This window comes from Ammodytes marinus (genome assembly GCF_949987685.1).
Source record: "Ammodytes marinus genome assembly, chromosome: 4".
NCBI lineage: Eukaryota > Metazoa > Chordata > Actinopteri > Uranoscopiformes > Ammodytidae > Ammodytes > Ammodytes marinus.
In genome coordinates, this window is record NC_137233.1 from 30,075,318 (window position 1) to 30,087,703 (window position 12,386).

Sequence of the window (12,386 nt, forward strand, 5' to 3'; positions counted from 1 at the left end):
CTACTCGTGCCAGATATCCTACATAGGAATGTGTGGGCCTATTTTAGTAACAGGCTAGAAGCACTTATCTCTATTTATATAATTACATTCACGAAATTAACCAACGACATTAATCAAAGCTTGAATTTGAGGCTACATGTGATCACACTGGTTGGGTTAAACTTGTGCAGATCCATAGCTCCTCCTCCGGAGCTTTGCAAGAAGCAACAGGAAGCGACAGAACCAAAAGAGTGCAGTCTGGAAGAGGGAGCGAAGAAAAAAAAGAAAAAAAAAGGAAAACACAAGGGAGACCGAAATCATATCTGGTGGATTGGAGTCTCCACATCAGTTCCAACGGCGGGGCTGTGAGCGCTCTGACTGGACCGAGACCCTGCTGCTCCTGACCCCGTTATGTGGGGAGTTTGATACGTGGCAAATCACCGAGCATGTCCTCCCCTTTGAAGCAAAACTAAGCTTTTTTTTTTTATTTACCTGGCGCGGAGAGCGAAGCAGAAGAGGTAAGTTTGACAGTCTCGGGCTCCTCACACGTTAAACGGCTTGTTCTAACACTTTGACAACGGACGTTTATGTAATGTGGCCCAGATGTGGAAGTGGAGGTGATTCGTCTCATCCGCTCGCTGTCTCTACTTTTTTCCTTCTACTTATTCACTGTTTTCCCTCTGCCACGTCAGTGAACATGTATGCGAGGAATGGGGGAAGGAAGGCAGTCCATGTGGCCTGTTGTTGCTTCACTTTTAAGTTTTTTATTTATTTATTTAAGGCAGTTTAATTAACAAAGGAGTGCTATCGGAGCACCACGTGTCGGTAGAGAGAGAGAGGGCCTGTTTCTCTCTGCCTCCGCCCACCGGCCTTCTATGTCTGGCTTGATCTCAGTTGATCAAGTGGTCGAATAGATGAATGGCATGTGGAGCGTCCCCCGGCCTGGTAATCAATACTAACAGGCTGGCGATCAACAGGCGGCCAGGGCAATGAACTAGGTTTAGCCAGAGATCAGTGGTACTTCCAGGTGTTGTACTCAAAAGTCAGTCACTGTAGAGGAAATGGTGAGATGTTTATAGGATGACATGTCATGTAGGCTACAGCTGAACCATTTCCTGTAGGACCAGGACCTGGGGGAGATTAGGCTTGAAGACCACATCTGGTCTGATCATTCATAGAGTGACAGTGAAGGTCTTCAGCCTTCAGGAAAATTCTGCAATCCAGCAAAATAGTAGAAAACAAGGTGTGAAAAAATGTATACGCCTGGTTTTTCACCCCGCTCTCACCTTTAGCTTTAGACAGTGCCTCCCACTTTCCGCTTAAACAGAATGCACACTTGCAGTCATTACATATCATTCATGTACCTCATAATGCTAATGTGTTACCGATATATCACAGTTGTAGGGGTTTTCCTAAAGAAGGAAACTGATGCCAATTACCCTAAACCATCAAGTAATCTTGTTCTTTTTTTGAATTAAAGTTATGGAAAGTTTTTCAAAGTTTATTATCAAAAAAGTTTAAGGGAACCTTTTTATAGGGGGAAAAGAGCTTATTCATTGGTAAATAATTTAATATTATTCATTTTTAATCCTCTTCTGAAAGTGTTACGTTTTGTTCTGTTGGTTGTTTTCTTGTGTTCACCAACTACTAGGTCTCAATCTATTCATGGTTGTGATCGTTTACGTGAGGCAGACTGTTTTTTTGTTTAGTGTGTGTTTTATTATTTGTTGTTCCATTATCATTGTTATAGCTGACGATAGCTAAATGCAATTTGTGTTCAAATTCAATAACTTTAGGTTGATAAAGTCAGATCCCTGCAGGGTTTCAACAAAAGCACAATAGACAGACAGTGAGATATATAATTGTTCATGTCCGTAGACACTCTGGCTCAACCTTCTTTGAGGAAGGAATGTGGTTTGTTCAACATGTATAATTGCAACATCTCTTCCTCTCAATAAGAACACTTTGTATTGACCACTTAAGTAATTGTGGCAGCACATGTGAATATTAAAACCTTAATGTGTAGAAGACCGGTGTCTGTTAATGTTTCAACCATCATAACTTGAGATATTATTAACCCAATGCGGGGAGGTAAATGGTTAGTAGAATAGTTGGCTGTGTTTCATCAAATCATTGGCATCTTAAAAATCAGCCCCACCAAGGCACATGTTTTATGACGTTCAGTAGTGACTTGGCATTTACTTCCTACTTTCTTGTCTGCAAATCAGTTGTTTTTAATATAGTTACAGTCCGAACCAGCTGGCAACCTAAAACTCCGACAGTCATGGGATGTATTAAAAAAATTGCTTAATTTAGTTTACTTTCATAAATGACAGTAATAATAATCAAAGCCTTCCATCTAAGAAGCTAGAACAAGCAAATGTTTTAATTTTTTGTTTAAAAAGTGACTGAAATGTTTCGGTAAAAATCATAACTTATAAGGAATGTTACCCCCGGTAAGTCAACTAATCGATTAAAAATGATTAATCTTTAAGACCAATCTGTTAAATGACTGAACGTTTCAACTGTAATTGAATTGCTACCAGTGAATAGGAGGAGCAGGCTGAGTAGGTGGAGGCTAATGCTGTAGATTGGAGGAGGTGAAGAAGGTGAGGGGACTTGCTCAGTGCACCAAACTGGTGTAACTGGTGAGACTAGAACAAAGTGGACGAAGGAGTGGGATGGCGAGTTGTTTGGGTTGCGTTGGGTTAAAGGTGGCCTACTACAACTATACTGTTTTGAGGACCAAAAGAAAGAAAGAAAACAGCAGACAAAGAAAATAACTTCCGGCGAACATAGAGGAACATCAGATCAATATTGTAAATAAGAAACTGTTCTTAATGTTTTATCTGGGAAAATAAAGGTTAAAAAAACAAAGAGCCAGATATTTCTCTCAGGAGTTGGTTGAGACCAAAACAGAGAAAGAAAGAGGGTGAACATCGGAGTTGCATATGCCACCTGGCCAGATTCTCGACTTCAAATTACTGCTTATGTTGCTCTGCGTCTTTTGGATGTGTAAAATAAATAAGCAACTGTTTGCTAAATAAGGGTACGTCAGTTCAGTTGTGTTCAGCTTCAAATCAGCTAATAACTATTAAAAAGATGCCAGCCTACATTTTAATGCATAGTTCGCTGTTTGTAGCTGACTGATAGTGTCGGGGGGCGATGATGATAAACTCAAATTTGTTGAACACCAGAGATGAAAAGGAACTTCATCGTGTACATTTTATTATGCTTTAATTAATATATAGATGATAGAGTTGGGCAATGCTGATACATATACCACGAGACTGTAGAAATGTGTCCACTGTGAAATCAACTGCTCTAGCTTTTACACCAAGGCAACTATAGTTTAATTAACTTCGTTTCAGTTGGGTCCTTGGGAAATAAGTGAGCCGGACTGCTCCATGACAATGTTTCATCGACAGGATTTTTGTATCGCTATGATAAGGTGCCATGCCAATTTTACTATATAGTAAATGTGTATTGATACAGCATACAATATGAAACTGCACCTTCTGTGATAGGGGATTTTACATTACTCAGTCCTTAGCTGAAACAGTATTTTTAAATTGCAAATATTGCACATTCAGCACATAACCAGAGCAGCGTAATCAGCACAGGTTGTGGAGCTGAGCAGTTCAACCTTCTCTGATGTTTCCTCCGACAGCAGGACTCTAACTACTACACACTGGTAGACGGCGTGAAGCAGTCTGTTCTACACATGGCTTTACTGAAGTGGAAAACAGCCCCTTGTTTCCCTATTTGTAGGGGTGTTGTGTTACAACAGCTTGGTTGGTTGTATGCGAAATATTGGAAAAACTGAGAACTTACATGACTGCATCACATCCATATCTGATGAGGGTCAGTGGTTTGGTGCTCCAAACATAGCCAGCGGCTGTTAGCGATCGTTACAAGCTCTGCACTCCTGCACTACTCCTCCTCCTTGTTCTCCTCCTCACCCTGATGCAGCCTTCAGCCAAAAAGTAACTGAATGACTCTGGGCGTCACAGATAAAAATCAGAGAAATTTGGACGCAAAAGCTATAATCAAATTCAATGAATAAATTAGAGCTGCAACGAATAATCAACAAATCGATTATTAAAATAATCGCCAACTATTTTGATAATCGATTAATCGTTTCAAGTAATTTTTTAATAAAAAATGTCCAAATTCTCTGATTTCAGCTTCTCAAATGTGAATATTTTCTGGTTTCTTTAATCTTATTAAGACAGTAAACTGAAATATCTTTGTGTTTTGGACATAAAAATACATTTCAGGAAGTCAACATGGGCTTTGGAAAATTTATCAAAATTTTTCACCATTTTCTGACATTTTACGGGCCAAAACACTAATCGATTAATCGAGAAAATAATCGACAGATTAATCGATAATCAAATAATCGTTAGTTGCAGCCCTAGAATAAATCAATTCCAAGTGGTGCCACAGGTGATATTAAGACACATAATTTGAGGAATTAAGAACTTAAAAAACATGAGCCGGTTGCAATTAGACTGTTTCGAAAATGTATTTCTGAGGCAGACTGCTGGCAGCATTATTTGAAATATGTACTCATTCAGAGATGGATATTGAAGCATGAGGGCTGTTGAGGAACATCTGTTGATTTTGGAGTAAAAAAGGCAACATGCCTCAGCTTCTGCAATGTGCTCTTCTTAGCCTGAGGACTGTTCTGTCTCTATTGGTGTATAGCCACCAGCTTCTCCCAGCCAACATGCGAGAGGAATTAACATAGCCTATATATATATTTATTATTGGGGCTCTACAGATGGCAGTGTATGCGTATGTGGGTCCAACAGATTGGTCCAGACTTGAATACATTGCCATGAATTTTCACAATTCCCAGAAAAAGTATCCAGAGAACTTTGGTGATCCCCTGACCTTTTTCCACTTGCGATTTAAGATACCTTTTTTTTGTGAGAGTCTCGAGAGCTATTTTATATTTGTAATAATAACTTTGATGATCCTCTTGACTTTTCAACTCCTTATTGTAAATATTAACGTTCCTGGCTTTCGCCTCTTGATTTTGTCTTTCAGTCTGTTTGATCATCGCCATGGCCCACGCCACTAGTATCCAGTATGAGCCCGTGGCAGAGATTGGAGGGGGCGCCTACGGGACGGTGTACAAGGCCCGAGATACAGAGAGCGGGCAGTTTGTGGCCCTGAAGAGCGTGCGTGTCCAGACAGACCAAAACGGCCTGCCCATCTCCACAGTCAGAGAGGTGGCTCTGTTGAAACGGCTGGAGCAGTTTGACCACCCCAACGTAGTCAGGTAAGAGACAGTTACCAAGGTGTTGTCTTGTATATAAAAGTCGCTGTGAACACCTATCACAGTTTCTATTGTACACGACACAGGCTCATGGATGTATGTGCCACCCAGAGGTCGGACCAGGAGACTAAAGTCACTTTGGTCTTTGAACATGTGGACCAGGACCTCAAGACGTACTTAGACAAAGCCCCAGCTCCGGGACTGTCCCCTGGCCACATTAAAGTGAGAACTAACTTGAACAATATCTACATTAAACTGCTTAACCTATCAAATAGATTAGAATGATGAAAACTGTATGGAAAGGATGGAGTGTTTTTAAAGAAAATATTTATATTTTGGCTCTTAACCCTGAATTTGTGCCTTTTTTTTTGTGGAAATATTCAATTTCAGTAAAAATATACCTGTGGGTCTTTGCAGGACCTGATGAGGCAGTTAGTGTGTGGTCTTGCATTCCTTCACTCAAACCGCGTGATGCACAGAGACCTGAAACCAGAGAACATTCTGGTGACCAGCCAGGGCCAGGTCAAGCTGGCCGACTTTGGACTGGCCCGCATCTACAGCTGCCACATGGCCCTCACCCCTGTGGTAAGAACTCACCTGGAACATACTCATAGCTTTTTGTGCACAGCGTTTTCAAAATCAAACTATCATTTTTTTTGTAAAGACTTTAAACACTCAGACTGCCGGCTTCCTTTCATTTCGTTTCATTTTTCCAAATAAAAAATAAACCTACCACTCATCTAGATATGTAATCTATCATACTGAACTTTTTCAGGACATTCATCTTGACGGCGCATTTTGTGTCTTATTTGTGTCCTCCCATCAATGCAAGAAACCATCAACTTCACGTTACCCTTTGAGCAATGTCCATGTTAGTTTATTATTTGGTAGAAACATAACATGAATGTGATGGGGTTTTTTTCTAGACTTAAATGTCAAATCTTGTTTTGAGTCTTTGTTGAATTAATGTTTAAGGAATTATTTTAACAAGACTAATAGTCTGCAGAAGTGCTAGCAGCTTTGTGAAGCGGCATATGAGCTAAAGGCTAACTTTAGCAGGCTATCTTGCTCAACATGCTAATATTTACCATGTTAAAGCTGGCGTGGATGATTTGGGGAGAAAATGGCAGTTGGGATAGAGATTCGAATCCAAATGCCTCAACCGCTCCACTTGCTCTCTTTGGTCCCTCCCTGACACGCTCTACACCAACAAAGTCGCGCCAAAGTGAATGGACAGTCCCAACTGCCAATAAGAACAGAGAATTGGAGCCTCGCTCTGATTGGTCAAAGTGTACAGCTCATGTTAATTTTGACCAATCAGAAATCACATACCCCAGCTTTAATCAAGTCTGTTAAAAATGCAAATGAAAACTAACATTGGCTAATTAGTACTAAACACAAAGTACTGCTTGTAACTCCATATCTACGGAATCCGACCGTGCTTACACTTATTTTTGAAGGCTGTTGTCCAGAAAACAAAGGTCTTTGTCTTTTCATTATTTATTATGTTAATATCCGTCATCTTAATTTAACCACTATCATGAGTTAATGGCATTAAAATATATATATATAAATCGATACTGTTGTCACTCTAACGATGTTTGTTGAGATTTTTAAAATAATTTATATATTGTATGTATTTATTGGTTATTGATATTATTTTTCCTTGACTTACTTTTAAATGATTTGCTCTTCTTGGTGGTTCTTGTTGTCCAGGTGGTGACACTGTGGTACCGTCCCCCTGAGGTCCTGCTGCAGACCAGTTATGCCACACCTGTGGATATCTGGAGCACTGGCTGCATCTTTGCCGAGATGTTCAGACGCAAGTGAGTCTGAGAAGAATAACGATAATATCTTTTATGTTTGTTAGGGTTGTATAGAGTACTATGTGTATAACTGTGCCAGTGTTTAAATCCAGGTTTATAAAAGGTAGCGTGAAGCGATTCTTCTGTGATTTTTTTTTGGGAGGATAGGCCTAAGGTGCAAGGTGGAAAAGTTATATGCTTACAAAGTGAGTCCTAGATTCTCATAGAACACACTGTAGTTAGCTCACAGTTTGATTTTTTTTTTTTTTTTTTTAAAGATATTGTTTTGGCATTTTCATGCTTTATTGACAGTGCAGAGAGACAGAGGTGAAATGGGGCAGAGAGGGGAGTGACATGCAGTGAACGACCGCGGGTGGGAATCGAACCCGTTTCTGCTGCTGGGCCCGGCCCGGGAGGGGGACGCCTTACCAACTGAGCTAAAGGCGCCCCCCACAGTTTGAAACTTTAACAAACTTTTTAAAATCTCACGTCTCCTGCTAAATGTATTATTATACTACTGATTTGCTTTACAGAGTACTTATAGGAGGAAACTACAGCTCTATATAGTCAGTGTTGAGTTATTCATATGACAATAATCTGGCCTTTACTACCCATAAACAGGTTAGTCATGCTTAAATTACCATGACTGGATATTGTAGAGAAAACAAATGAAACACATTGATGATAAACAGTTTGCAGATATGTTTAACACAAATATTTCCTTGTTATGTTTTATTTATTAAAAAGCAAACATAATCTGGGCTTTCCACACATATGGGGAAAATGTCATAGTTTGTTTATAAAGTGCAAATATATATATACAGTAGGCCTATATAGTCCCAAACACACTAACACTATATTATGATTCATTATGTAAAAGCTACAAAAAAGGGGAGGTATGCTCCACCTTTACACTAGATTGTAACTCGAATCACATCATATATTTCAGTGTGGGTGAGAGGTCAGAGCTGCTGGGTTGCGTTTGTCAACAGTTTGAAGGTTCGGATTTGATCTGCAACTGGATCACATTGGGAGATTTCCTTTCGCTCTGGGGAAATCTGTTCCGTGACCTCTTACTGTGTGGAGGTGGACTGGTTAATACACCTGCTGGGCTTTGCCACACACTTCATGTTACAGCAGCATACACATATTTCAAGTGCATGGACGGACACAGCAGCTCCTTCTAGTGTTAGCTATGACACATTGCACAAATACGGTGGGTGAAGAGATTGATGCCTTGCAAATAACTGCCCGCTGTTCCCAAGGCAGCACACAGTGTCGCGAAAAAAAACTGCTAATCTGTGTCTAAAGAGCATGGTGTTACTGGTTGCCGTCCTGCACAAACAGAAATGTCAAAGACTTGTGAACTAATACAAATAAGAATAAATCTGATTTGATGAGATTTGCCTCTATTAACGTTTGTATTTGTTCTGTCTGTTAGACCTTTATTCTGCGGGGAATCAGAAGTTGACCAACTTGGAAAGATTTTTGAGTGAGTAGCAAATAGTTATCATCACATCCGCCTGACCAGAAGATTTATCGGTAGTTGAGTCATATTACATCCATTTCATTGGAAATTATGTCATTTCAGAGTTATTGGCTTGGCACCTGAGGAGGAGTGGCCGACTGATGTTAAACTCTCAAGAAATAACTTCCCCCCGCTCTTACCTCGCCCTATCACTGACTTTGTACCAGAGATAGACGAGCAGGGGGCACAACTATTGCTGGTAAGACTTCTCCATATATAATAAAAAAAACCTGTTATTCCTTTCGTTCTGATTATTGATTCCTGTTCAGCTGTATACAGAGTTGTAATCAGGACAGTAACCGAAAAGAAACCTCAGACTCACTCACATTATAATGTGAAAGACATTTTTTTCTTCTGAAAATTATGGTAAAATACAATAACTATTTAGATGACTGTATGAAACGTACATCTCTTTGCAATAAAAGTATAATTCGTTTCTGCAAAATCTCGACTTTAGCGTTCTGATTGCCACCAATATTAAAGGGAATATGTATGTTATGTAAACAGGTTTTTTTGGGATGGGGGGTTGAACCAGTATACCTTTTAAAGTGGTCAGTAGCCTGTATTATATTCTACCCTCATGATTTAGAAAGTCTAAGTTCGAAATCAGATACATGATTTTATGCAATTTATAGAAGAAAGCTAATACATTATAACGGCTCATTTCTGCATTTCTTGACTTTCTTGACCAGTAACTTCCTACAGTTTTTGCTGGTTGCCTGGCAACCGGTCCTGGTCAGAAAATCATATCCCTAAATAAACGCCGTATCGTCTTTATCTTTTTATTTGTATTTAAAGATTAATAAACACGTTAGATATAACATGTTAAAAGTGACCTTCAGAGGTTCTGGTGGGTGTATTTTGTCACCTTTTGGACAGAGCCACGCTAGCTGTTTCCAGTCTTTATGCTAAGCTAGGCTAACTTTGACAGTAACGCAGCTTTAACATCTTGCCATTCTTTCTCCCACAGAAAATGCTGACCTTTGACCCCTTGAAACGGATATCTGCACTGAATGCCCTAGAACACCCATATTTCCAAGAGGAGGAGACATTGACTCAAAGCTGAAAAAAAGCAGGAAAACGATGAGGTGAAACTTGCACAAGAGGTAACAGAGTCTACGTGTAGACCTGGCCTAAAGCATAAAGGATTTCATTTTCATTTTAATTTGGTGCGTCACCTTTCCAAAAGTCTGGGTTTCGCTATTGGGACATTTTCTTTTGTCTCGTCACAATGCCTGAGAAATGGAATAAAAAAAAAAGAAGAGGAGTAAACTTCAGCATCACTGGCATGCTTTGCCAACATGTAAATGTCACGATTAATCACGTCAACGTGTCATGTCTTCAAGGACAGTACCAGTGTTTATTTTGATTTATGTATCCGTCTCGTCCGCGGAGACTGATGCACAGAAAAAGTCTGTCATCTCTGAAATGTTGCTCTTGTTACTTTTGTACAGTGTTTAGACAGGAGGAAGCATAGATGTCGTCTTTTCTCGTAAAAGGCTGAACAAAGTCTTTCACAAGTGACTCCTCAGGGTTAGAACAGCCAGTCGTTAGTAATCTTACTGTGTTTTAATATTTTATCATATGAAAGGAACAATAGCACCATAAGCCTGTGATGGTGGTAAGCTGTATTAAAATCATGAGGGGGAAAAGAGACTTAAAAAACGCACAAGAAAGACATGCATGACAAAAATACTGGTATTGCCCTTAAATGCTCTCATAAAGTGAAAGAAACTGTGTATTTTGTTTGGAAGGACTGAAGGGTTGGACATCATTTCATGTTTAACATTTTTCTTTTGCTCAAATCATCTGAAATCAACCAGCACTGCAACCACAAATGAATAAAAAAATAACTGTTTTAATCACATTTGGACTTATTTGTTTCTTATAATTCAGATGACAGTCTATATAGAAAGAAAAAAAAATTAAACTGAGTAGCTTTTCTCATAATTCCCCATTCAATACTTTGTCTGCACTGTTGTCACACTTTCAAAATGAAACAATCGGAAGATTTAACCATTACAAGAAACGGCAATAATCCCCGTAATACAAAGTCATGTTAAATTTACATTTAATTTGTTTCAAGTTTAAGTTGAGACCATTTGGCTCCTTAGAGGCTGCTACTGAGATGAAGGAATGATTCAACGTTTGGATAAATATGCTTATTGTCTTTCTAGTAGAAATTTTGTTGAAAAGTTGGATACCAGACTCGTCTCTGTGCAGTGAATATGAAGCTACCACCAACAGCCTCTTAGTGAGCATAGCTTGACAAAAAGAATATAAACTTTGGGGAAGGGGAGCAGCTAGCCTGGCTCCGTCCAAAGGTAAATGAGTCAGATACAATGGATCTTGTTACCACCTTTCCCCAGTGCTGAGCTAAGCCAACTGGCCCCAACGGCCACATATTTGGCTCACATACATGAACAATTGTACCAATCTTGTCCTAAGAAGGGGAATCACCCAAAATGTCAAGCTCTTACCTGGCAAGATTTCATCAAATAATGAAACACAAATCCTTAAATTGATAAATGTAAATCATTGAGAAAATCTATGGTGCAGAGTATCTTAACCCTTCTGAGCTACACATCTTCATATTTAAACTTGTCATTTGTTTCATGCTTCTGACTTCAGTAGGCCTACACTTAACTTAAGCTTTGCAAAATATTCACATGTGTGCACATAATCTTTGTCCCTATTCCAAAGAAACTTCTATTTCTGTGTAGAGACCCCCCCCCCCATAGAGTTTATATGGTCTAATCTTGTTTGCTGTGTTTTGACTGCTCCAAATATTCATTAAATTTAGAAAGGATCTGGGTACTCAAGTTTAGCTGTGAGAGTGACAAAAGAAAATGCTAATTAACTCCTTTGAAAAAAAATATATATGATTATTTTTAGAAACATGAGGAGCGAGCAGAATGGGAAGAAAATGTGCAGTGAAGAGAGAAAGATATTTATCCCAAAGAAAATGTTTTCCTTTCATCCACATCGTCACCTGCAACATTAAATTAGTGTCCAGCGATTCCGGAGAACGCTTGTTGTCAAAATCACTCTTTGTCAAAATCGCTGAATATCTCCTCACAATCCGAAACCTGTCCGAACTGTGCACTGAAAATTATTTTGGTGATAATACACGACCTAGGTTTTGTAAATGGGTATGTAAACGAAGGGTATTTAAACAAAGGGGGCCCACTTTAGCTAGCAACATGCCTGTTTACAGAGCCTAGGCTGTGTATTAACACTGTTCTGTGTGTGCGCTGACAACAAAAATCCAGACAAGTACCATGAGGAGATATTCACTGATTTTGACAAAAAATTATTTGACAACAATCATTTTCCAGAATCGCTCACTTCACCTATTAATTCAATTGACCTTCCTAAACATTTTTTGAATCCTCTTTCTGACATCCGCCCATTCCTTTTCCTTCGTTTGATCTCCTTTTAACAATGATCCATGCACATAGACATCCCTCACTTTCTCCCTCAGAGGGGACAGACGGCGAGGCAGGGGGAGAGAGCTGGAGCTCACACCATAAATTGTGTGGCAAAAGAAAAAGGGAGAGGGGAGAGAAAGAGCTGGAGACGAGAGCAGATGCTTTGGCAGCAGCAGAGCTGAGGCTTTTTAAATTTTTTTCCCTTTCTCCCTGCTGCCTCTTTTGTTGCGTCGCCACAGATAGGAATCTGATGTCCGCGGTGAAGGACCACCACCATCACCAGTAGCAGCAGCAGCACCTCACTGCCAGTCTTTCATCCCCTGCCTGTTTGCTGGAGCTGCATCCAGTGTGGAGCT

At 39.6% G+C, this 12,386-nt stretch overlaps 1 protein-coding gene across 1 annotated transcript; it reads left to right on the forward strand.

The window, feature by feature from the left end:
• Nucleotides 1–220: 220 nt before the first annotated feature.
• Nucleotides 221–10,457, forward strand: cdk4 (cyclin dependent kinase 4). The gene is made up of 8 exons (XM_080025964.1): nucleotides 221–497; nucleotides 5,035–5,269; nucleotides 5,353–5,488; nucleotides 5,684–5,851; nucleotides 6,983–7,092; nucleotides 8,513–8,563; nucleotides 8,663–8,798; nucleotides 9,570–10,457. The coding sequence occupies exons 2-8, from the start codon at nucleotides 5,052–5,054 to the stop codon at nucleotides 9,663–9,665; spliced, it is 915 nt and encodes a 304-aa protein (XP_079882090.1). The 5' UTR covers nucleotides 221–497; nucleotides 5,035–5,051; the 3' UTR covers nucleotides 9,666–10,457.
• Nucleotides 10,458–12,386: the final 1,929 nt, after the last annotated feature.